General features: G+C 43.8%; 1 protein-coding gene across 42 annotated transcripts in view; it reads right to left on the bottom strand.

Moving 5' to 3' along the window:
• The window catches only part of ANK3 (ankyrin 3), a 338,705-nt gene that overhangs the window by 37,729 nt on the left and 276,261 nt on the right, over positions 1-24,715 (bottom strand). For 28 of the 42 annotated variants that reach the window (XM_039366374.1, XM_039366365.1, XM_039366433.1 and 25 more), the window contains 9 exons: positions 19,660-19,814; positions 16,210-16,421; positions 13,337-13,544; positions 11,478-11,574; positions 9,227-9,455; positions 8,126-8,251; positions 6,447-6,569; positions 5,823-5,849; positions 1,796-1,877 (listed from right to left, as the gene is read on the bottom strand). In XM_039366374.1, coding sequence (XP_039222308.1) covers positions 1,796-1,877; positions 5,823-5,849; positions 6,447-6,569; positions 8,126-8,251; positions 9,227-9,455; positions 11,478-11,574; positions 13,337-13,544; positions 16,210-16,421; positions 19,660-19,814 — 1,259 coding nt within the window. The remainder of the gene's footprint in view (positions 1-1,795; positions 1,878-5,822; positions 5,850-6,446; positions 6,570-8,125; positions 8,252-9,226; positions 9,456-11,477; positions 11,575-13,336; positions 13,545-16,209; positions 16,422-19,659; positions 19,815-24,715) is intronic. The other 14 variants (XM_039366472.1, XM_039366672.1, XM_039366580.1 and 11 more) reach the window with 3 other exon arrangements.

Genomic DNA, 24,715 nt, shown 5'->3' with positions numbered 1-24,715 from the left:
CAATGGACCAAAAAAAAAAAAAAAAAAGGTCCAGGGTGCTGCTAACTTTGCTCTTCTGTGTGAGAGCTGACAATAACTTCCTCCCCCAACCCCAAAGGGCAACCATCTTGAAGAACGTCACCATGGAATGCCTGGGCCACACAGGCTTTGAGGAAAAGGGAGGACCATCGTCCTGAGCCGATCCCTGAAAGCACTAATTGATTTATGACCCGCTGATATTAAAAGGATAAAGGCATCACCTCCCGGTCAATGAAATAACCTTCTCGTGTTTTTTTGCCTTCTCGTGTTTTTTTGCTAAAATTGCTTTGATGATATTTCAAATCAGTCCGGCTGTTTTCTTTAAAGCAAGGGAATATGTTTTAGGCAAACAAGAAGCGGGTGTTAGCCTAGTAGACTTACATCGTCGTGTAGTGAAATTTTATTTTAAAATTATATGTTATTTATGCACTGTCCAGTTGACCCTACAAAAGGCCATAGGCTGCACTTCTGTAAGGTTAACTGTACAGTAAATAAATACACATAATTTTAAATTAAAATTCCAACCTTTAGTTCAGTGACGGTGAACCTTTTAGAGACCGGGTGCCCAAACTGCAACCCAAAACCCACTTATTTATCGCCAGGTGCCAGGTAGCCATGGCCCACTGGGTGGGCATGGCAGACTGGGTGGATGTGGCCAAGGTGAGTGTGATCACTCTCAATGTTGTTCATGGGGAGGGACACCGGTGGGGGCCGGGCAGGGTTGGGGGATATCCAAGGGGTCTCTGGCAGATGGGGTGGTGGGAAGGAGTCTCGTCCTGTGGGGCGAGGCGAGGCAAGGCAAGGCAGGGTGGGGGTGCCATTGTCATAGGACAAGGCGAGGCAGGGGCCAGGGCTGCCGCTGCCTGACACCATCGGCCCCAGCACACAGAGGCCAGCGAGCGCATGGGTGCTGGGATGCATCCGGCCATGTGGGACCTCGGCAAGTTAGCGGGCAGCTGGCTGAAGAGAGACAGTTGCCATCTCCGGGGCACGGCGTGCGTGCCCACAGAGAGGGCTCTGAGTGCCACCTCTGGCACGCGTGCCATAGGTTCGCCACCACTGCTTTAGTTCCATAGGTTGGAATTCTAGGACTAAGTTTGGAAATACTTTGGTCCAGCCTATTAATGCAAAATCCAATTCCTATGTGGAGGCCTGTAATACAATACAGCCTGTTAAAGTGCCATTAACTATATACCAGCAGCAAAAGGGAGATTTTTAATTAGGAAATTCATGCCATTTGACAGCAGAAGTGCTATAGACAGTTGCTTTTTTCTAAAATAAGCTTAATCTGATGTAACGTGTAGTTCAGTGTTTCTCAACCTTGACAATTTTAAGGCATGTGGACTTCAACTCCCAGCTGTGGAATTCTGGGAGTTGAAGTCCACATGCCTTAAAATTGTCAAGGTTGAGAAACACTGGTGTAGTTGGTCCCCAGCTGAAACACCACCGAGGGCATCTTTGGATTAACTGTCAATTATGAGATATCACCATCTTGTCTCTGGAAAGGGAGACAGACTAGCTTCTTTGGCTAGGTAACCCCAGAAAACCAATTCTCCCCAAATGATTCACGTGGTCCACGGACATTTCACAAGAAGACGGTTGGTGTCCTTGTTTGAGTTTCTCAAGTTGTTTGGGCCCCAAAAGAGCGCTTGAACAATTGGAGGGCGTTGCTTACTGAATCGCACCTCTTCCAATGACATAAAATGCAACGTTTATAGAAAAAATGTCTCTTTTAATGAAAAATTAGTTTACAATCTTAGTACGTTAGGAAACTCACTCATGCCAGGCTCAGTCAGATAGCTGTAGCGCTTACGCAGAGCTAGGGAGACAAAGTTCTGTCTGCGGTCGGTCTTCTCTGTCTGTAAGAAAACATATGTCTTTTTGGAACTCGGAAGAGACAGCTCCACTGAAAGCAGATGCCCTTCCGTATTTCAAGCACAGTCTTATTGGCAGAAAATAAAAAATAACAGAATATTAGCAGAAAATAAACAATAACAGAGTTGGAAGGGACTCTGGAGGTCTTCTAGTCCGATCCCTTGCTCAGGCAGGAAACCCTATACCAGGGGTAGTTTGAAGAGCCCTATTCTATCTAGTCCAGGGGTAGGCAACCTTGGCTCTTTTATGACTTGTGGACTTCAACTCCCAGAATTCCTGAGCCGGCATGGCTCAGCTGGGAAACCTCTCCCTTTCCCCTCAGCATGGCTGGCTCAGGGATTCTGGGAGTTGAAGTCCACGAATCATAAAAGAGCCAAGGTGGCCTAGCCCTGCCCTATATCTTTTAATTATCCCAACCTTGTTTTAAACAGCAGTCAGGATAGGCAAAGATCTGCTTTAAAAAACAGGGAATATACCCCTCATCCCATTCATTCTCAAGCTTCAAAAGGCCTCAGAACAAAATCTCGCACTTAAGAAGTCTTAAGAGCTTGAAAGTGATACTGTCTCCCTACAAGATACACAATCTGGTTTTATGCTTTCCTGGCCCTGCAGTTCAGAACAACCAACTTTCCATAGGATGAAGCCCTTTCCCTCACTCCCCTCCAACTGATCTCCACTTTGGTGTGTTTTGATCCAGTTTCAAAGCTTGGATTTGGACCATTTAAGCATGTGCTTAGAGAACCTGCACGACATAGAGAAATGGAAGGATATTTCACTTTACAGTAAGGGGAGTCCAGTTTGTACAAATTCTATTGGCCTATGTTAAAAGTTCAATTTAAAATGAAATAAATTTCCCCCTTCTCTTATTCAGCTTAAATCTTTCAGGTAACTGGGCATATATGGCCCCTTTCTGTGGTAACTAGAGGATGGATGGCCCTAGCTCCATTCTCCCTTTTGGGGGCCATAAAAAAGGAAGAACAGGCACCCTCGGGGCTAACTATGATTTCACCTAGCATGAGCTGATTTGAGACATATACCCCTCCTCTATCACGGAGAGCAGAATGAACCCAGGGCCCTCTGGGGTAGCTCTGCTGCTGCCCCAATGTGCTAAGTTCATGAGGATTTGATCCACAATGAAACAGGAATAAAAATGTGGGAAAATGCTGAGCCCCAAAGCTTGCCATCTATAATGTCATTCCTAAGCTACATGGATGCAATCTCCGAAGTCACGTTTGATTTAGCAGAACTGTACAAAGCATTTGCAAGACGGCTTTGCAAAATGCCTTGACGCGAGTCAAGCATCCTTCCTCCAAAGCAAAAGTTTACTACAGTGGTGTGAGGGCTTTCCCATGAGCACGTGTCCAAGTGCACCTACAGTTTGGTTTGTGTCAGGACTCGATCACGGAGGCAACCTAAGAAAACCTATGAAGCATCAGTGCTGATGCTAATGGATCTGACCCGCTTTGAAGAGGGACATTTTCCACCCAATGGAAAGTGACCTGGGATCTGGTGCATGGAAGACCAAATGCAGCCCCCTTGAAGACAACCACCTAGCAAGGATAATGGTTATATCACCAGGTCCCCATGATATAAGCTCTTCCATCACCACTGCACAGTGACACCACAGTTATAATTTGTGGCTACAAATGAGAGCACCCACCCACCACAAGATTACAGTTATTACATTGAACAGATCAGGCCAGCTTTAACTGAGGTTAATCAAATACTTCTGCCAGAATCAATTTGCACGGAAAGCACAGAAATGACAAGGCACGCCCACTTTAAGGTGAGTACAGAAAGACAAATAAAAGGCACGGAAGGGGTTGGTTTTTATTTCAATGTGCACAAAGGCAAGAACGAAGGGTTAGCGAACCAGCTTCTAGCAGTTTGTTTTCTGCGTCCCTATATACAATTTCATACTTTTATTTAGCAATAGTTATAGGAATAGCTACAGTAGTGGCCAACATTGTAGAAACCTTTTGGAAAAAGTGTATTTTTGAGGTTTGATGGTTAAGAACACCACTTTTTGGGGAGAGTAGTGCCATAAAATTATATATCAATGGAAAGATAATTTAATCAAGAATGTAATGCAACATAGTTTGTTCAATTATCTGCACTGTATTCTATGAAAAGTTATAGCCAAATAATCAGAAAAAGGAAGCACAACTTGCTTAGGTTGATCTCAGGTAGCTTTCCTTCATCTGATTGTAGCCAATGAGCGTGAGTGTTTAGAGAGCCAATCAGGTGTCATCTTGTTTTGACAATGAGTCCATCAGATCACAGTAGGAGTCAGTTATTGATGTCCTTTATTGAAGCTGAGAGGAGGACATTGGTCAGTGTGTTATGTGATTGCTATCAAGTTGGTTGGGGTTTTTTTGTCTTCTTTCATTGAGTGAGCTTGTAAAACGTAATAAAATTAAAGTCATAGTGCAAAGAGTTGACCGGTTGCCCAGAAAGCAATGTAAAATAGTATTATGAAGTGAACAAGGCTACAGTTATAAAGGAATTAGAAGAAAAAATAGGTGGAAACTTAACCAAAGGCGGCATTTCTACTGTTCACTTTTCCCAAAAGGTTTCCACAATTTTGGCCACTACTGTATAAAAGAAGCAAAATGATTGGGGAATTTAAAGGATGTTTGTTTGAAACAGAGAGAAAATAGTTATCTGATAGCTGGGAAGGTTACCAGAATGGTTGAACATCCCAAGTGGTGAGACTTAAAAGGTGCTGAAATTGGTGATTTAAGTCCTATTGTCTGTAAAGGCAGCCTAAAGCCCATGTTTAACTCTTCTCAAATTATTGAGATTTTTAACACACTTGACTCAAGCTGATTCATTCTTTTTTTTCCCATATAATCTCCCCTATCAAGCCAATATGAAACGGTTGGCACAACTATAAATCTCACTGAGACAGCCTTCCTTCTCTTCCTCTTCATACTTTGCCAATAGCTGGCAGTTTTGCACCAAGAACCAAGATCCTAACCAGGTATCCTCAGGGTGGTCCTTCCCACATGGCTTGTAACTAACATGTCAGAACAGCTTTTAATTCAGGTAACTGCAATCCCAATTACAACCGGTTCAGTTATTCACAAGCGCATTCTTGAGTGTTAAGTCCTTGTGATTCAAACACTGTAAAAGATTTGAGATGGTTGTATGCTTGTGCCTGCATAACACAGAAAGGGTTATATAAATTGTACACGGGAAGTTTGAAGAGGAAATTGACTATCCGTGATTTTAAATGGGTTTTCTGTTTATTGGGAGGAAAATAGTGATATTTTCCTGGGGGGAAGTGATATTTTCCTGGGGGGAAGTCAGATATTTAAGGTGAAACAGATTTAGCAAATTTGACTATAGTTTGCATTTATTTATCTCTAAAGGTGGGGGGTTCAAACAGACCCATCCCATTTCTGACCTGATTTAAAGTTCTCAGATATGCTTGTATTCTGCCTCGTAACAGCCTGGTGCTGAAGTAAGAGAATTTAGTAGGTCCTGGCTACCCACAAGGAGCATTTAGCTGAGGACACATCATAGGGAAGTACAGGCCAGTGACTCTACCCTAGTAAGTGACACATCATAGGGAAGTACAGGCCAGTGACTCTACCCTAGTAAGTATTTCCCTCCACAAATACTTGAGAAAAATGTGGCACAATTTTTCGCATGGAAGTTTCACTTTTCTTGTGCAAAGCTGTGTTGTGAAACAGTCCATCAAGGAGGAGGAGGAGGAGGGGGAAGCTGAATATGAAAATAGGAAGAAAAGTGCCTCTGTTGCTCTAAGCAGCATGTGGTACATCATTTGATGCTTGCAATTTTTCTATTTCACAGGAAAGCATAAACATGCACGGAGTTTGAGAATTCAGGCTAGAGAAACTTTACTGCAGCGTGACAGAAATTTGAATTACAATAAAGGTAAAATAAAAGGCATTTTGTATTACCTCGTCATCTTGATCTGATTCTGTTTCCTTTTGGTCCCAAGATGAATTGCAGAGACAAGGAATATTATAACGGACAGCAGGGGAAAGAATATCAGGATATGAAAAAAACAAAAAGGCCAAGTAAGGGAGCACAAAGATGCAAGCTAATTCGTAATAGACAAAGCAAACTGATGTCAACAATAACAACAACAAAAACAGGTTAACAAACAAAACTCTACATCGAATGCAAATCAACACACGACATTCCTAAAAGCAGAAAGTCTAGAAACTCTAAGCAGAAGCAGGATCGGTGAAGGAAGTTTCCCAGCCTTCAAAAAAAAAAAAAAAAAAAAACCCACAACAGAAATAACCGTAACTGGGAATTTTGAAAATGCTTCCTGCTGAAAGGGTGCAAAACACGCCGAGTCCAAAAAATTTTTGAGCTCAGAATCACTCAGTGCCAGGACATTTTGAACTTGGGATGTTTTCCACGCTTCTACTTTCTGCAGACATGAAAACAGGTACGACGTAGAAAGGCTGGCTTAACCTGAGCGCAAGACGCTCGTTCCTATTGGTAGCAGGTATTAACTCTTAATGCTGCTAGCGGGGCTACTAAGCGGCCACGGTGTCTCTGGGGGCCCGTACCTTTTTGTGTGCTGGCAGAGTGATGTTCAAGTTGCAAACGGCCGTCTGGGGCAGACCTTTTGTTGTTTTTGGCTCTTTGAGAAAGGATAAGCGTCCACAAGGCTCTTGGCTGGTGTCTCTGATCTACAAGTCGATAAGACAACAGAGGTCGGTTGGAAAGGACGACTCTACTTTGCATTTCACCTACATTTACTTTGTCAATTTCACCGAAAGAAGAACCCTCCGGGAATATTTTTTTGAGAAGAGAAGGAGTTCCTTTGAACACATACTAAGACAGGATCCCCTACGGCAAGGCTTTTCAACCTGTGGTACGGGTACCACCTGTGGTACATTGGCACCTGGCAGGTAGTATGTGACACTCCTAGAAAAGTGGCAGCACCGCACAAGCCTGAGCGAGAGATGGCTGGAGCTGCAGGGCAGTCAAGGCTCAGTGGAAATGCCAGGATCAGCACCAGGCTCCAACTGGAGCTCGGCGCTGATCCTGGTGCTTCTGCTGAGCCCAGAAGAAGCGCCGATCAGCTGGAATGTTGCAGCCTCTCCAGGGTCTTGTGATTTACATCCAGATGCTTGGCAACTGATTCATATTTATGATGGTCACCGTGTCCCAGGGTCATGTGAAGTGACCAAAACCTGCTGCAACCACCCAGCAGACGGGGGGGAATAAAAACCAAACACCCCCCACCCCACCCCCACTGCCAATCCCCAACAGAAATGCTCACAACAATGAAAACCTCAGACAGGAGGAAGAGTGTCGCTGGGTGGGCAAGAAGGTGTCTTGCTCGGCTGTGGCTTGGGGGGCACTTTTTTCAGTGCCTTTGTAACTTCGAACAGTCACTAAGCGAACTGTTGTAAGTCAAGGACTACCTGTACTTCATCACTTTTTTCCTTTTTTTTTTTTTTTGGTCATCAAGTTTTTGACACCTTGCTAGGCAATTGGTGGTACTCGGATGTTGCCATATCCTAAAAGTGGTACAATGGGTGAAAAGGTTGAAAAGCTCTGCCTTACGGTACACATTAGCTTCCCACTCTAGGTTGCCAAAGTCCAATTCTGGGACAGCAACCACGAGGTCCCTCAGTTGACCCAGCTTCATAAAGCTGCAGGAGTTGGCCAAAGTTTGGAAGCGTTTTCCTTTATGCCCCACTTTTCTTCGCCACAAGCTTATGTGGCTGTTGCCCTTTAAGAAACAAACACCCACCACGAGTAATACTCCTTAGAATCAGAGATGGCAACTATTTCACACCATCATGAACAGGGCCAGGAAGGCTACCTAAAAACTATCAATCTGGGGGCACTAGAAAGATCTTGGCCATTTCCAGACTCGCCGTTTCCAGAGGTGGTGATGAACACCTGGAAAGAAGCTTGTGAACGCCAAACCAACAAACCAGATTGTGTCTCGATGCAGGGATGCACAGAAAGAGCAGCAGTTGGTCTTCAATTAGGGAGCTAAGAGGAACTGTTGGAAAGCACCTCAGCCATCAGCAGAAAGCTCACCCTGTGCCTTAGTGGGCTGATGGTTTCTGTCACCATCCCATCTCCCCTAAGAGGTTGGTGTGAAGGGAGTGATGGCACATGGAGAGAGCCATCACCAGAAATACCCCAAGCCTCTCCTTCCACAAGAACAACGTTATCAGATCACAAGAGCTTTGTCCCCTGATCTTACGGCAGCCGTGGCTTTTACCTTGATAGAAAATGGCAGTCTATTTTCTTTGAAAGCATAAAAATTAAATGCAAGCTGCTGTCCTCCTTTGGTTAAAGGAGCTAGATTTCCATAACAATCCACATAAATGGGTTTTCCTTCCAAAACCTGTTGGGAGGGGGAAAAAAAAACAATTGGATTAATGTCCAAAGAATTAAGATAAATAGAAAGTATCCCATTTGGCAAACTTATTCTTCCAGGCTCTTATGAGGCAGGCTACATACTTTTGGTGTGCCTTTGGTTTGAACTGAATTAAACCAAGGCTGATTTGCACAGGCTTCATGTCATATTTGATACATTTTGAAAGGCTCACCCACAGTCTATGACAGTGGTGGTGAACCTATGGCACGTGTGCCAGAGGGGGCACTCAGAGCCCTCTCTGTGGGCACGCACCCTTCACTCTTTGACTAAGTTTTCACAGGAAAAATCCATTTCTCAAGCCCCTTCCTGGCGAAAACGGAGCCAAAGCGTGCCTTGCTCTTATTGAGAGCAATCCTGCGAAAACAAGAATGACGAAAGGACAGCACAGTTAGTTCTGAAAATGAAATCCTTAAAGTGTTGAATTGTCTGCCAAATAATTTTAAGTCAATGAAAGCACTTGGGATTGCTTTCCTTACTTTGTTTGGATCATCGTATGCTTGTGAGCAGCTGTTTTCAAATTTGAATAATATCAAATCTGACACCAGAAACAGACTAACAGAGGACCTGAATGCTGCATGTGTTGCTCTCAAACTTACAAAGTATGAGCTTAGGTTAGACAAATTAGCAGCATGCATACAACAGCAGAAATCACATTAACTGTTCAAAAGCATGCCAAATGCAAACCTTTACCTTTCAATAAAAAGTGGTTTGTATCATTGAAAGTTTTGGTATTGTATTTTTTTTTCTTTTAAGACCAAAGATGTTAATGTATGAGTTGTTTTTTCTAAACTAAAACCTCAGTATTCAGGTTAAATTGCCGTGTTGGCCCTTTGCAATAAATCAGTGGGTTTTGGGTTGCAGTTTGGGCGCTCGGTCTCCAAAAGGTTCGCCATCACTGGTCTATGATTATCACGAAGACCTTTGCTGTTAAACCATGAATACCTCAATATCTTTGCTTCTTGCAACTTCTTCAAAATTCTCCTGCTGCTCCAGCGTTTTGTCAACCTTGTCATCTGTCATGCAGAAGCAGCGCAAATTGGATTCCACCGCATCATTTGTTTTGGCAAAAATGACGAACTTGGCCATGTAAGGGACACATATCAATTCCCTATATAGCTGTGTGGCCAACCCAACCGTTTCAAGAACTTGATGGCAATCTGCTAGCCAAAATCTAGACAGGGGAAAGGGAAAGAGACTAGATTAGACAGAAAGATGGCGATAAACAGTTAGTTCATTTTTATATGACTAGTTCAAAAGGATATGAACAAAATAAATATTCCATTGGAATACCAATCAAATTACGACTCTTCCTCTATAATCATTATCTGTCTAGATTAAAATAATGTGTCCTGAATGTATACCAAGAGCCCCACAGCTTTTCTTGGAATTTTAGTTTACTTTCAGATGTTTTTCTCCAGAACTGGAGGTGTACAAACTACAGTAGTGGCCAAAATTGTGAAAACCTTTTGGGAAAAGTGTACAGTAGAAATGTCACCTTTGGTTAAGTTTCCACCCATTTTTCTTCTAATTTCTTTATAACTGTTTGCTTAATAATACTATTTTACATCGCTTTCTGGGCGACCAGTCAACTCTTTGCACCATGACTTTAATTTTATTACGTTTTACAAGCTCACTCAATGAAAGAACACAAAAAAACCCTTACCAACTTGATAGCGATCACATAACACACTGACCAATGTCCTCCTCTCAGCTTCTATCCAGGACATCAATAACTGAATCCTACTGTGATCTGATTGGCTCATGGCCAAAACAAGATGACACCCAATTGGCTCTCTAAACACTCATGCTTTTTGGCTACCATCAGATGAAGGAAAGCTGCCTGAGATCAACCTAAGCAAGTTGTGCTTCCTTTTTCTGGTTATTTGGCTATAACTTTTCACAGAATACAGTACAGATAATTGAACAAACTATGTTGCATTACATTCTTGATTTAAATTAACTTTCCATTGATATATAATTTTATGGTACTACTCCAAAAAAAGTGGTGTTATTAGCCATCAAACCTCAAAAATACACTTTTCCCAAAAGGTTTCCACAATTTTGGCCACTACTGTATACAGAGTTATGTCTCCTTTCTTTTTCTTATCACATGCTTTCACTTCAGTTGCACCTTGGTCCCTGGAAAGAAATCCAGATGCTGCACATCTGCATTTCCTTCCAGAGACCAACACGTGACCTTAGAGTCCTCCCAGCTCTCTTTCTGGTTGTCGCACAGGAAGCTTATTAAAATCAAGAGTTGCAACCTTGGATGATGGCTTGCTTTTTAAGTGCTCTGTACACAGAGGAGCAACAAATGGCAATATTAAGAGATTAAGATAATCTTTATTGTCATATTTTTTTTACTGTGGGCACAATGGCCCACATCAAAAATGAAATTTAGTTGCCCACTCTCAAAGTGAAACATATACATGACACACAGCTAAACATACTGTGTACAGCATATGTACAGACCCACACCCCTACATATACATAACAAATAAATATTAAATACTGTCCATCTTGAATATATAATGGAAGGAGGAAGCTTGAGAGTTCGCAAGGTTAATGCCGTATGGAATGAAACTATGGCTGAATCTGGATGTTCTGCTTCGGATACCACGAAGCCCCCTCCTCCCAGAAAGTAACAAGGAAAACAGGTCGTGGAGAGGATGTGTAGAGTCCCAGATGATCTTACGGACCCTGCTCAAGCAACGCTTCTGTGCTATGTCCTGGATGGGAGGGAGGGAGCTGCCAATGATCTTTTTGGCCGTCCTCACCACTCTCTGCACCGCCTTCCTGTCTGAAGCAGGGATGCTTCCAAACCAGACTGTGATGCTGTATGACAGATGCTCTCCATCGTCCCCCTGTAGAAAGTGGTCAGGACAGGGAAAGGAAGATGTGCTTTTCTCATGGGTATTTATAAGTGATGGAGCTGCAGTTCATGAGAGCTGCTTGGGTCATTTAGGGCCATTCTCTACCTACCCCAGAAGGTTGCTGGTATGTAAAAAAATAAAATAAAATAGGAATAAGGAATGCAACTGATGAGCTCTTTGAAGAAAACTAGTCAGAATCGTTGTCGTCATCTGGAATTGCATTTTGTGAAATGGGCAGCTATAAAAAATGTGAGTAGCAAATTTGATCTTTCGTTTCCAGATGAGGATGAAGGCAGTCTGCTTTTTGCTCTTTGTCCTACCTGGCTGAAACGTTGGTTGTAAAGGAGACACAATCGTTCACAAAAGAGAGGGGGGTGGTCCCCGTGATGTCTTCCCATTGCGCTGGTGAAGTGCCTCCTGAAGGAGGAAAGAAAGAAAAAAAAAGACACGTTCTTCTTTTAAGAAAGAATCTCAGCTTTTTGGCCCAGTCTGGAATTGGGCTTCGGTCTGAGCCAAAAGTTATGAGCTCCCAAATCCCTTAGCCCTGGACTCCCGGTCTTCTGTTTCAGATGGAAACCACTAATGGTTTCCTTCCCTGCCTGTGGAGGATGACAACAGACCTTGGCCTGGGAGAGAAAACATACACGAGGCTCTGCGAGGTGCCTCTTAGGAGGACTCAGCCCCAACCATGAAATAAGTGAAGCTGACTAAGGAGATGCTAAAACAAAGAGAATCAAACAGTTGCTAAATATGGTCTCTGGGTAACTTCCAAGAGCAACACTCAGTAAGGACACCTAAAAAGTCTGGAGACTTTTGTGCATAGATGATAGATAGATAGATAGATAGATAGATAGATAGATAGATAGATAGATAGGTAGATAGATAGATAGATAGAAAAATGATAGATAGATAGATAGATAGATAGATAGATAGATAGATAGATAGACAGACAGACAGACAAATGATAGATAGATAGATAGATAGATAGATAGATAGATAGATAGATAGATAGATAGATAGATAGATAGATAGGCAGGCAGGCAGGCAGGCAGGCAGGCAGGCAGGCAGGCAGGCAAATAGGTAGGTAGGTAGGTAGACAGACAATGATAGATAGATAGATAGATAGATAGATAGATAGATAGACAAATGATAGATAGATAGATAGATAGATAGACAGACAGACAGACAGACAAATGATAGATAGATAGATAGATAGATAGATAGATAGATAGATAGATAGATAGATAGGCAGGCAGGCAGGCAGGCAGGCAGGCAGGCAGGCAAATAGGTAGGTAGGTAGGTAGACAGACAATGATAGATAGATAGATAGATAGATAGATAGATAGATAGATAGATAGATAAAGAGAGAGAGGAGGGGAGAGAGAGAGAATGGAGAGAGAGAGATATTCTGAGATTCTTTTACTCCAAAAATGAAAAATATTTTAAATACTGTTCAGCAAAATGTTTAATCAGATTTCTGCTGAAAGGAAAAAATGTGTATCAAAGGTTAAAAACTTCAGTCAGGAATTTTCAAAAGGAACACAGAAAAATGTAGACTTTGCTCATTAAGAATTCAGTAGACTTCTTAAAGAGTTTCTGTTTTCTCCTTCCAGCCTCCCAGCGGGGATGAATGTGCTGGGTTGGCCTGAAGTTCTAACCAAGCAAGCAGGTCAGCTTCTGCCCATCCTGCTCACTCCAGTCGTGGTGGAGCTGGGGAGAAGCCGCTTGAGGCACCAAAGACTAACCCGGGTTACACAACCATTGGAAGAAGCTGCCGGAGGGTTTACGGTCATCCTAAGGCGGCGAACCTTTTAGAGACTGAGTGCCCAAACTGCAACTCAAAACCCACTTATGCATTGTCGAGTGCTGGGTGGGTGTGGCCCATTGGGTGGGCGTGGTTGTGATAGTAATGGCAGACTGGGTGAGACTAAAAAGTTCAATCAATTCCAAGTTCGCAAGATCTTTTTTTTTCCTGCGAGAAGTTGAAATTGACTGATTGAACCTTTTTTTTTTTTTTTTTTTTGCACACAGCAGCGGAGGCCTAAAGCGAAAAGGTTTTATAAAACCCAGCTGAAGGCCTAGGACTGGGGCGACGGCACCCGTGCCCAAAGAGAGGGCTCTGAGTGCCGCCTCTGGCACCCGTGCCACAGGTTCGCCACCACTGTCCTAAGGGTCTCACCTGTGATGCTACACAGCAGTCGAAGGCTGGGTGTGGTGTCGCCTTTGTACCCGTTGGTCACTCCTTCCCCTGAGGGTGGTGGCACCGGAATCGTCATGGTGATGGGCTTGTGGAATTTCCTTCTTCTGGGCTCCACGGTGACAATGGGGCTGAAGGTGGCTTTGTTACCAAGGATCTTCTTAACCATTTCGTCCTGCACTGGTTGAGCCTATTATTAATTCCAGAAAGAGTTTTAAATGGCTATGGGCCCTGATTTCCAGAAAAAGCGAGTTGATCTTTTTTTTTTTCCAAAATGAGAAGGCTGTGCCTTGTCCTGTCAAACTCACTGAACATATTCATATAAGCTAAGCTCAGATCTCAGCAACTTAGTGAACGTACAATATCCGTGAGCCACAACATGGGACTGCCTTATCTCAGGATGGCTTTTGAGAGCCATGACACCGTCCAATAAATATATGGGCTTAAGAAACGTTTTAAATAAATACACTGATTTCTCCTGCCTGCTGGCACCTGCTCGAGGGTCTTGAACAAAGAACTTCTTGTGATCTGGCCAAGTTTATTTATTTATTTATTAAAATTTATAGACCGCCCCACTCCCCCAGGACTCCGGGCGGCTAACAATAAAAACACAATATAACTTAACAAGACAAACAATACAGTAACATTCATCCAGGGGTCAGATTTTATAAACCCCAGGCCTGCCGGAAAAGCCAGGTCTTAAGCAGCTTGCGGAAAACCAACAGGGTGGGAGCAGTCCTAATCTCCGGGGGGAGCTGGTTCCAAGACGTGGGCGCCATCACAGAGAAAGCCCTCCCCCGCGGCCCCGCCAAATGGCACTGCTTGGCCGACGGGACCTGAAGGAGGCCCAGCCTGTGGGATCTAACCGGAGAAGGGAACTAAGAAGTTGCCCCCAAAGTCCTGAATCTTAAAGACCTAGTTGCAATTCCACGAGGGACTTATTTTTCCAGGATTCTAGAATAAATTTTGGGGTCATCCCCCAGGTATGAGAAGTACACAGTTCTTAATGTCCTAAAAAAAATCCATACTGAGAATGCAGTCAAACAGGAGATGCATGTTGTTCACTGCAGTCTAGGCCAGGGGTAGGCAACCTTGGCTCTTTTATAACTCGTGGACTTCAACTCCCAGAATTCCTGAGCCAGCCATGGCTCAACTTGGAAACCTCTCCCTTTCCCCTCAGCGTGGCTGGCTCAGGAATTCTGGGCGTTGAAGTCCACGCGTCATAAAGCGGCCTAGGGCAGGGATAGGCAACCTTGGCTCTTTTATGACTTGTAGACTTCAACTCCCAGAATTGCTGAGCCACATGGCTCAGCTTGGAAACCTCTCCCTTTCCCCTCAGCGTGGCTGGCTCAGGAATTCTGGGAATTGAAGTCCACGAGTCATAAAAGAGCAGAGGTTGCCTAACCCTGGTCTAGAATATGACATTTGCTTTTCCAGATCCATGAAACATCATTCCAGGGCCTCAAAAACAGCAGGTATTGTATCATTTCTGTAGGTGATGTGAAACTTTCCTGAATTCAGCTTTAAGGATAAACATTCGTGACAGATACCAGGTCCAATGAATGCAGATCAATGCCTGGCCCCCCCTTTTTTAATTCACTTCTTGTAAATTAAATCAGTTTCACCACCAAATGGGGGAATCTAAAGGAAGCCTCTTTGGGGTGATAGAACAAAATTTTTCTACCCGTGTGTTGATACAATAAAAGATATTGTTTCACTTCATCCTGAATAGAGTTGAGAGGCTATATGAGACCCAAAAGGTTAATAAAATGTTAAGATAATGTTTCATTTTATCCTGAATAGAGTTGAGAGGCTAGATAAGACCCAAAAGGTTAATAAAATGTTAAGATACTGTTTCATTTTATCCTGAATAGAGTTGAGAGGCTAGATAAGACCCAAAAGGTTAATAAAATGTTAAGAGGGACTTTTAGGGCTGAGAGAGAGAGAGGATTGAAAAACAGCTGTAGCCTCTCTCCATGGGCGGTCAAGAAAGAAGTCCTGCCTTGTCTGCTCACCAAGATCCAATGTCAACGCTGCAAAGATTGTATATTCTTGCTTTTGACAATATGCAGAATTGTCTGGTAATTATGGGGTTAATACAGAGCAGAAGGGGGGTTGGGGGTAAAGCCCGGGAAAGAAAGAGGAAGGAAACCTTTGACCTTCACACAAATTGGATAATGTGAGATATGACGGCTAATTTAGGGAGGGAACATGCTGATAATTTAACTGCTCAGAGGAAGAGAACATAGATCCTAGCATCCCTCCGTTGTGCCTGTGCCGACATTTTGTAACAATAAAAGACTTTTAGGAAAATAAATGCCTGGAAGTTCTTTGAAGTGTTTCATTAGCCGGAACTATAACACCCAACTTGGCTCAAAAGGATGTGCAGAAATGGGTCTGCTGTTCCGTTGGGCCCGAATGGGTCCAGCCAGGCCCTGATCTGATGCTTCTCCTCCTTGGGGTTTCTCAAGACAAGAAGTTCCCTTACCTCAGTGGTTCTCAACCTTTTTAATGCCGCGACCCCCAACTGGTCGTAAGTCAAGGACTACTCAACCGGTCGTACGTCGAGGACTACTCAACTGGTGCAGCACTGTTTGGAGAATGGGACTTTTGGCGGGCTCAGCAGAGCAGAGACAGCCTGGACAATTCCCATTGGCTTTTGAAAGCCAATAGAATTAGACTCTATTCAAGAGCGTCTATTCTATTGGCTTTCAAAAGCCAACAGAATAAAAGGGAGTAGCACAGCTCAGGAAAAGGGGAAAAAATGGTGGACTGCGTTGTTTGGCGACCCCCGTGAAATGGTCGTTCGACCCCAAATGGGGTCCCGACCCACAGGTTGAGAACCACTGCCTTACCTGGAGTCCCACTCGAATTCTCTTTGTCAGGGCGCCTTCAGGGAAAGCAGCCTGGACCCGCGGCAGAGTGGTGCTGCTTAGGATGCCTCCTTCTGGCCCAATCTGGTTGCTCTCTTGCTTAATTCGTGACACCACCGCAAAGTACTGAGGGAAGTCCTTGGTGACGATCCTGCAGATCCGTTTCTTCTCCAGCTCTTCCACGCTGTCCATCTCTAAGAAAGGAAAAGGGTTCAGACTCATCTTCACCTCACGGAGAATTCTACCCCCCACCCCAGAGAATCCCTTCACTCTGTCAAACCTCTCCGAATTAACTTTTGAAGCATGCAGGTTTTAGTTTTACAAGCAATTCTGTTCTTATTTCAAAGCTTGGTATTGAGCCTTTTCTCACAATGCGATTGCTTGAACTTTTGAGTCGGGCAAGAATTAAATATGACTCCGGAGCTGATGTGCTAATTAATTTACAGTGTAATTAATTTTCTCCCCAAATAATAATAATAATAATAATAATAATATCATCATCATCATCATCATCCCAGGCCCTGGGTAAGGACTCGATAGGTAGACAAAATGCCAAATCCAGTCTGAACATCTGGCTGACTGTGCGATGATCCATAATAATAAAGTTGGAAGGGACCTTGGAGGTCATCTAGTCCAACCCCCTGCTCAAGCAGGAAACCCTATACCATTTCGGACAAATGGCTGTCCAGTCTCTTCTTAAAAACTTCCAGTGTTGGAGCATTCGCCGCTTCTGGAGGCAGGTTGATCCACTGATTAATTGTTCTAACTGTCAGGAAGTTTCTCCTTAGTTCTAGGTTGCTTCTTTCCTTGATTAGTTTCCATCCGTTGCTTCTTGTCCTGCCTTCAGGTGCTTTGGAAAATAGCTTGACTCCCTCTTCTTTGGGGCAGCCCCTGAGATATTGGAACACTGCTATGCTGTCCCCCCTGGTCCTTCTCTTTGTTAAACTAGACATACCCAATTCCAGCAGCCTTTCCTTATATGCTTTAGCCTCCAGTCCCCTGATCATCTTTCTTGCTCTTCTCTGTACTCTTTCTAGAGTCTCAACTTCTTTTTTACATCGTGGTAAATTAACAATTTATAGTTAAAACTTAAAAAGGTATATCCGTATTCATCAACAATCATAATACACCGGCAAACATTAAAAAGAAGGATTTACAGCTTAAAATCACTTTCTTTTGATTCCAAATCTCCGGACAAGCACGTTCAATAGCAATGCCCGTCCAAATAAATCTTAAATGGTTGAACATTCACAAGCTTATTAAAAAAAAAAATCCGAACCTTTTAATAACATTTGTAGTCTGCCAGACTCTTTCTGATTTCTGACTCTCCTCCTGCAATATCTGCTAGATCAGTGTTTCTCAACCTTGACAATTTTAAGGCATGTGGACTTCAATTCCCAGAATTCCACAGCTGTGGAATTCTGGGAGTTGAAGTCCACATGCCTTAAAAGTGTCAAGGTTGAGAAACACTGTGCTAGATCAAAAGAGTCACATTCTGAATCTGCTTGATGTCTCGGTCCCTTTTAATATCTATCTTGGCCAGCAGATGGTGTTTTACTCAGCAAAACCATGTTGGCTTTAACATTAAAAAAAAAAAAAGGAAAAGGGAGGGGAATATTTATAGCAGACAGCAAAGAACCAGAGAGCTGGGAGTGCATCTGAGAGCAGGTATAATGCTAATTTAGCAACTTCTTCATTTGAAGGGGCCCTTTCCCACAGAGATTCTTGGGAGAATCCCCAAGCAGGGACTGAAAAAGAAGGGCCTGAAAAAAAGTCAGAAGAACAGCAATGATCCAGGGATAAATAAAACCATAAGTGTTAAGAGAACAATTGTGCTGCTTAGCGAGCCCTATCCTGTTGCAGGCAGAACACAAATATCAAACAAATAAAATATCAGCACCGTGTTAACAAAAATGTCAAAAGTGGTAAAAAAAAAACCCACACAATAGGAAAAACTATAAGCTTAGATTGTGATGGTCAAAGGGTCATCCTTTGTTTCTGCTGGAAGAGGAATCTGTACAGGGTAATCTTCCCCACTTTAGAAGAGCAACAAAGATGATTAGGGGACTGGAGGCTAAAGCATATAAGGGACGGTTGCTGGAATTGGGCATGTCTAGTTTAATGAAGAGAAGGACGAGGGGGGACATGATAGCAGTGTTCCAGTATCTCAGGGGCTGCCCCAAAGAAGAGGGAGTCAAGCTATTCTCCAAAGTGCCTGAAGGCAGGACAAGAAGCAACGGAGGGAAACTAATCAAGGAGAGAAGCAACCTAGAACTAAGGAGAGACTTCCTGACAGTTAGAACAATTAACCAGTGGACAGCCATTTTTCTGTAATGGTATAGGGTTTCCTGCCTGAGCAGGGGGTTGGACTCGATGACCTCCAAGGTCCCTTCCACTTGATGATGATGATGATGAAGAAAATGAAAATCAAGAAGCAATCAAGGAGAGAAGCAACCTAGAACTAAGGAGAAACTTCCTGACAGTTAGAACAATTAACCAGTGGAACAACCTGCCTCCTGAAGCGGTGAATGCTCCAACACTGGAAGTTTTTTAGAAGAGACTGGACAGAAGGATAAAATTCACTCCACAATTGTTTTTGTTAGGTATTATTGTTGATTGTAATGATAAAGAAATTATTTTAATGTTAAATTTAATTACAGCGGCAAGGTTGTTGATAGGACAATATTGGAAGAAGGAATTTTTGCCTACCTTGGAGGAATGGTTTTTTAAAGTTTCTTATTTATCTGAAATGGCAAAAATTTCGGCTTATTTGAAAGATCAATCGCAAGAGAAATACCTCTTGGTGTGGAAAAGATGGATAAACTTTATACAGTATAAGTATGATATTAAAAGATATTATTTAGCTTTTGAATAATTTATGTTTAAAGTTTAAAGTTTAAGATAATAAGTATTTTTTTATTATATATATATATTGGACTTTTTTATTATATATATATATTGGATTTTTTTTAATGTAACTTTTGTTTGAGGTTTACTTAAGTTTAAATGTTTTGTATTTTTAGTTCTAGTTAACCCTGTATTCAGCTCTGGGAAGAGGGGGGGGAGGGTTTTTTGGGGGGTAGGGAGGTAGTGGGAGAGGGATTTTATTGTAAAATTGTAAAACTTTTAATAAAAAAAAAAAAAGAAGAGACTGGACAGCCATTTGCCTAAAATGGTACAGGGTTTCCTGCCTGAGCAGGGGGTTGGACTAGATGACCTCCAAAGTCCTTTCCAACATTATTATTACTACTACTACTACTACTACTACTACTACTACTACTACTATTATTATTATTATTCATTCACTACTACTACTACTACTACTATTATTATTATTATTATTATTATTATTATTATTATTATTATTATTATTATTCATTCTTGCACCGCCTCCATTCTGGCCAGGGATGTTTGCAAGGCGAGCGCGGTTACCTTCATTCATGCCGTTCAGGATGTCCGTGAGGTTCTCGTGCTTGCTGTCATACTGGTGCTCTTTCCAGGTCTCCCCGTTTTCGCTCCGCAGCACGATCAGCTCTCGTTCTTTTCCCCGCATCGATCCAAAATGGGGGATCTCCACCACAACCGGGCTGGATCAAAGGAAGAGAAAAGCCATTGAGAGGCTGGATGGCTCCCGACGGCAGTTATTTTTCCACGGGTCCTCAGGAACGAGCTCGGTTAGGTCATCCGGTTGCAAGCAATTAACAACGGGCCAAGCCACAAAACCTTTCCCGCTTGACCTGCAAGTGACCGTTTGATTCACTCCGACGCCAAACTGGGGGAGGAGGGAAGCAAACACAGGAGTGCTGGCAAAGGCCGATTCATATGAAAAACGAGAAGTTACAGAAATACACACAAGCAAACGAAAAGAAACTGTTGGAAGCTGCTTAGGCAGAAAGAGGTCATAATCGGGAGACGTGACCTGGCGAGAAAGGTCGGCCGAGACAACGCCAGTTTGAAGGAAAGCACCTGAGCTGCTCTACGTCATGCAATGGATGTTAATGTGACAATATATATATTTTTTTCTGCATTCATAATTTCTTCTGCTTTGGGCAAGCGTGAAAAGAAAAAAACATGGGGCGCAGAACCCAAAGGACTGGGAATCTTATCCGGTGCCTGCCTGGCCTCCTCTGGAGACTGTCCCAGCTCTCTCTCCCCTTCTTGGCCATGGATGCTGGAGCCACAGAGGGCACCACTTTGCTAAGTATCTCCCAAGAGTTCCCATTTGGCTTTATCTCTTGTGGAGCGCAGGGTAGATGGGTGCCTGAGACAGATAAATAGATAGATGGAGGTCTTTGACTATGCAAACAGAGAGAGGGCTGGTCCTGCCCTTATCCAAAATGCAAAACTTACTCAGAATTTGTGTGTGTGTGTGTGTGTGTGTGTGTGTGTGTGTGTGTGTGAGAGAGAGAGAGAGAGAGAGAGAGAGAGAGAGAGAGAGAGAAGATGGAGGGTGAGTGGGAGAGAGAAGGAGGGAGAAAGTGAGAGAGATGGATAGAGGAAAAAGAGACGGAGAGGAAGAAGGAGAGAGGGAAATGGAGAGAGAAGAAAGAGAAGGAAAGAGGGAGATGGGGAGAGAAGGAGAGGAAGAAAGAGAGAAGGAGAGAGATAGCGAGGAGAGAGAGAAGGAGGGATATGGAGGGGAAAGAAAGATAGGGAAAGGGAGATGGGAGAGAGAGGGAGGGAGATGTATAGAGAAAGAGAGAGGAGGTGGAAGGGAGAGGGAGAAAGAAAAAGAGGGAGAGAGAAAAAGGGAGAAGAGAGACGGAGAAAGAGAGAGAGGGATAAAGGGAGAGGGAAGGAGAAAGAGAGAAAGGGAGATGGGGAGGAGGAGAGAGGGAGTGATATGAAGGGAGAAGAGAGGGAAAGGGAAAGAGGGAGGGAGATGGGGAGAGAAGGAGACAGAGAGGGAGGGAGACAGAGAAAGAGAGACAGAGAGGGGGTGGGAGAGGGAGACAGAAAGAGAGGGAGATAGAGAAAGAGGGAGGGACAGGGTGAAAGAGAGGGAGGGAGAAGAAAGGGAGTGAAAGGGAGAGAGGGAGGAAGAGAGGGAGACGGGAAGAGAGACAGAGCGATAGAGAGAGGGAGAGGGAGGAGAGAGGAGGGGAGGAAAGGAAAGGGAGAGAAAAATAGGAGGGAGGGAGAGGGAGACAGAGAAAGGGAGAAGGAGAAAGAGGGAGAAAGGGAGAGGGAGGGAGAAAGAGAGGGAAAGGGAGAGAGAGCGAGAGAGGGAGGGAGACAGAGAGAGGGAGAAAAAGGGAGAGGGAGGGAGACGGGGAGAAAGAGATGCTTTCAGTCTGTGCCTCAAAATTCTCTGCAAAGAGAGATGACACAAAGAAGGATGACGACGAGGGCTCTCTTTTCTGCCCAGCCTAGGAACTGCACTGAAGGGGAGCAGGGAGAGGCTGTGCAAGTCTCAAGAAGGTGGTTTGTGCTGCGGCCCACGGATTTCTCCCTTTGCCGAGAAAGAAACCCTAACCCTGCAAAACAGCGTCTCAAAAGAAGAGCCACACCGCAGACAGGCTGCTCTTCTTTCTCAGATGGAGAGCAGAGCTGCCTCAGCAAAAGGCGCAAGATGAAATCGGACAAGGGAATGACTGCCACTAAAAGGCAGAAGATGCCATGGGGATGCCTAAGTCCTACGGAGTTCCAGGAGACTCATTCCATAATGACCACATCCTGGATTGGGCTATCAGGGACCGATCTCCCGTTTTGGGATCCCGTTTTCCTCCCGTTCCTTGTATTTATTTATTTGTTCGTTTGTATTTATTTATTAAATTTGCTGGTGACTCTCTCTCTCTCTCTCCCACAAGGCGACTCTCCTTTATGCAAATCTCCTGCTGGTTTTATAGAAAAGATGAGGCTTGAACATGGTTGACAAGGGGGAAAATGGGCAAGCTTCTTCTCTGAGATGTTTTCCAACCTCCAAAGCTATTTTATAACCCTGAGATTTATTTATTCAACACATTTATATGGCCGCCCAACTCACACATGGTGTGAGGCTTACATCATTAAAATTCTGTAATATAAAAAAAACCCCAGTCCTGGCTCAAGATGAACTCTCGGACAATTAAAATTAAATTTTGATTTGGAGGGCTGCCCCGGATCAAACGGAAGGGCTACCGTCCTTCCGTGATCAAGCAGGGATCCCCTCCTTGCTGGTCGCCCTTACAAGGTGACTTTTGACCCTTTCCAAGGTCCCCAGCAAAGTGAAACTGGACATGGAAGATGGAGCTCGCCTTCCATACGTCCATGGTAGCCGCGTCGACAAACTGGACGTCTTGGCAAACTGGAATTAAATTTTGGGGCTGGACCAGCCATGAGGGGTTGGCCAGGTTCTGCTTCCCCTTCTGGGGCCATTTTCCAACAGACTACAGTAGGCCGAGTAGGAACTCTGCCGTGGGGTGATGGCTGTAGCAGAGCAACTCTGTCTTGGGAAAGGCTGTCTGCAGGACATGATCAGAAAAGTCAAGATGGAGGCTACCATGCTGTCGTCAAAGCTCCCGCTACCACAACATCATGTCTGCTCTCTTCTCTCTCTTTTTTTTTTTTTTGACCACACACTGTGGACACCCCTGTCTGCCACTGTTGTAACTTACTTGTAAGTTAGTCAAGCGATCAGCTGCATACAACCCACCCCTCTGGCTCTTTTCCCAAGTATCCAAAAGCAGGCGATTTGCCGAGTCACACAACACAGCGATCCTGCACAGCTGTATGCACACCCTGAGTTGGTTAATTCCTGTCCCTCTTTTCCAACCCCCTCTAAGTAACAGACATCACAACTCTGAGCCTTCCGCCCAGAACTGCAAACATCCGCGTGGAAAACTAAGCAGAGGCAGCCTCTTTATTTTCTACATGAAAATTTTAATCACAGAAAGGTAAGCATTTATGGATTGTGCAGCTTTAATATATTCCGGTAATTTCCTACAGAGCTTTATCGGTGGGAAACAATCATATTTTACCACCACACAGCAGCTGACCATGCTGAGAAAAAGGCAGTGAACACTCAATAAATAAGCAGGATGGGACACAGGTGTTCTTCTGCATTTCCAGCTGTCGCCTTGGGAACAACAGCATTTTTAAGAAGGACAGTTAGGACATCCTCCAATTAATTTCGGCTCTTTCACCCCACTGATTTTATTATTTACATGCTGAATGCCATGAAGTGGAAAGATTTTTAACTCTACTTAAATTGTGCCTTTTCTTATTTTGTTATCCAAATTACGTGATTGGAAGAAAAGCAGCAACGTCTCCAAGGGCTGCTGCGTTTGGTAATCTAACTTTAACTCGGCGCTCCCCGTGTACAAAATACTGAAACACCACACAACAACAATTACTTTCTGAATGCAATCTTTGTTGGCTGGATAAAGCCCACACAGCCATGTCCATGAATAGAAACAAAAGTCACAGGGAAGGTAGAACAGGAGTTCAACAGAGCACTTGGAATAGCAGGGTGGATTAAGTTCCACCAGTGTGGAATACCAGCTGTCAATGTATTTAAGCAGTTCAACGATTCTAAATATGAATTCTTTTCAGATGACTGCAAATGGGCAGCGCCCCTGTGTGTCAATTCTAAACATAAATGCGTGTAAAACTAGAGACACGCACGTATAGAAGTATACATTCTATATACTTTAATTATAAACATTTAAAAGACAGAGTGTGTACAGATATGCAACTAGATATGGAAGAGCTAGATTGGAGACAGCGAGGCATTTAATATAGGGAACAGGAGATCCTCCTTTTCTGATAGGATTAGTCAACCTGCCACCCCTCATCCTTTCCAGGATTGCCTGGCTGCATTCACACTCAATACAAGCTTCCCCAGGCAACTTAAATATCTACATAATTTTTTTTTTTGAAGTTTTAATTGGGGAACAGGGGTTTGGTAGCCTTAAGTATTGTTCAAACCCAGCCCATTTCATTGGGTTCGGCTTCCATGCGCAGCCTGCAACACATGCAGTGACCCCATGGTGGCGAACCTATGGCACGTGTGCCACAGGTGGCACGCAGAGCCCTCTGTGTGGGCACGCGCACCGTCGCACCAGTCCTAGGCCTTCAGCTGGGTTTTATAAAACCTTTTTGCTTTAGGCCTCCGCTGCCGTGCGCAAAAAAAAAAGGTTCAATCAATCAATCAATTTCAACTTCTCACAAGAAAAAAAAAGATCTCGCAAAGGTGGAATTGATTGATTGAACTTTTTAGTCCCACCCAGTCTGCCGTTACCACCGCAGCCACAGCCACCCAATGGGACACGCCCACCCAATTGACCTCATCCACCCAATGGGCCACACCCACCCAATGGGCCAAGCCCACCCAGCACCTGACGATACATAAGTAAGTGGGTTTGGGGTTGCAGTTTGGGCACTCGGTCTCTAAAAGGTTCGCCATCACTGCACTAACCCAAACAATGAGGAGCATCTTCCCAACGGGATCTTCTCCAGAGAATTTGACTATAGTGTCCTGACAGGTCTTGGCAAGGAAGCTGGAGGG

The sequence above is a fragment of the Crotalus tigris genome, unplaced genomic scaffold (genome assembly GCF_016545835.1).
Source record: "Crotalus tigris isolate CLP2741 ecotype Arizona unplaced genomic scaffold, ASM1654583v1 scf7180000017598.18339901613:2243638, whole genome shotgun sequence".
Taxonomy (NCBI): Eukaryota; Metazoa; Chordata; class Lepidosauria; order Squamata; family Viperidae; genus Crotalus; species Crotalus tigris.
This window is presented reverse-complemented; position numbering and strand designations above follow the sequence as displayed.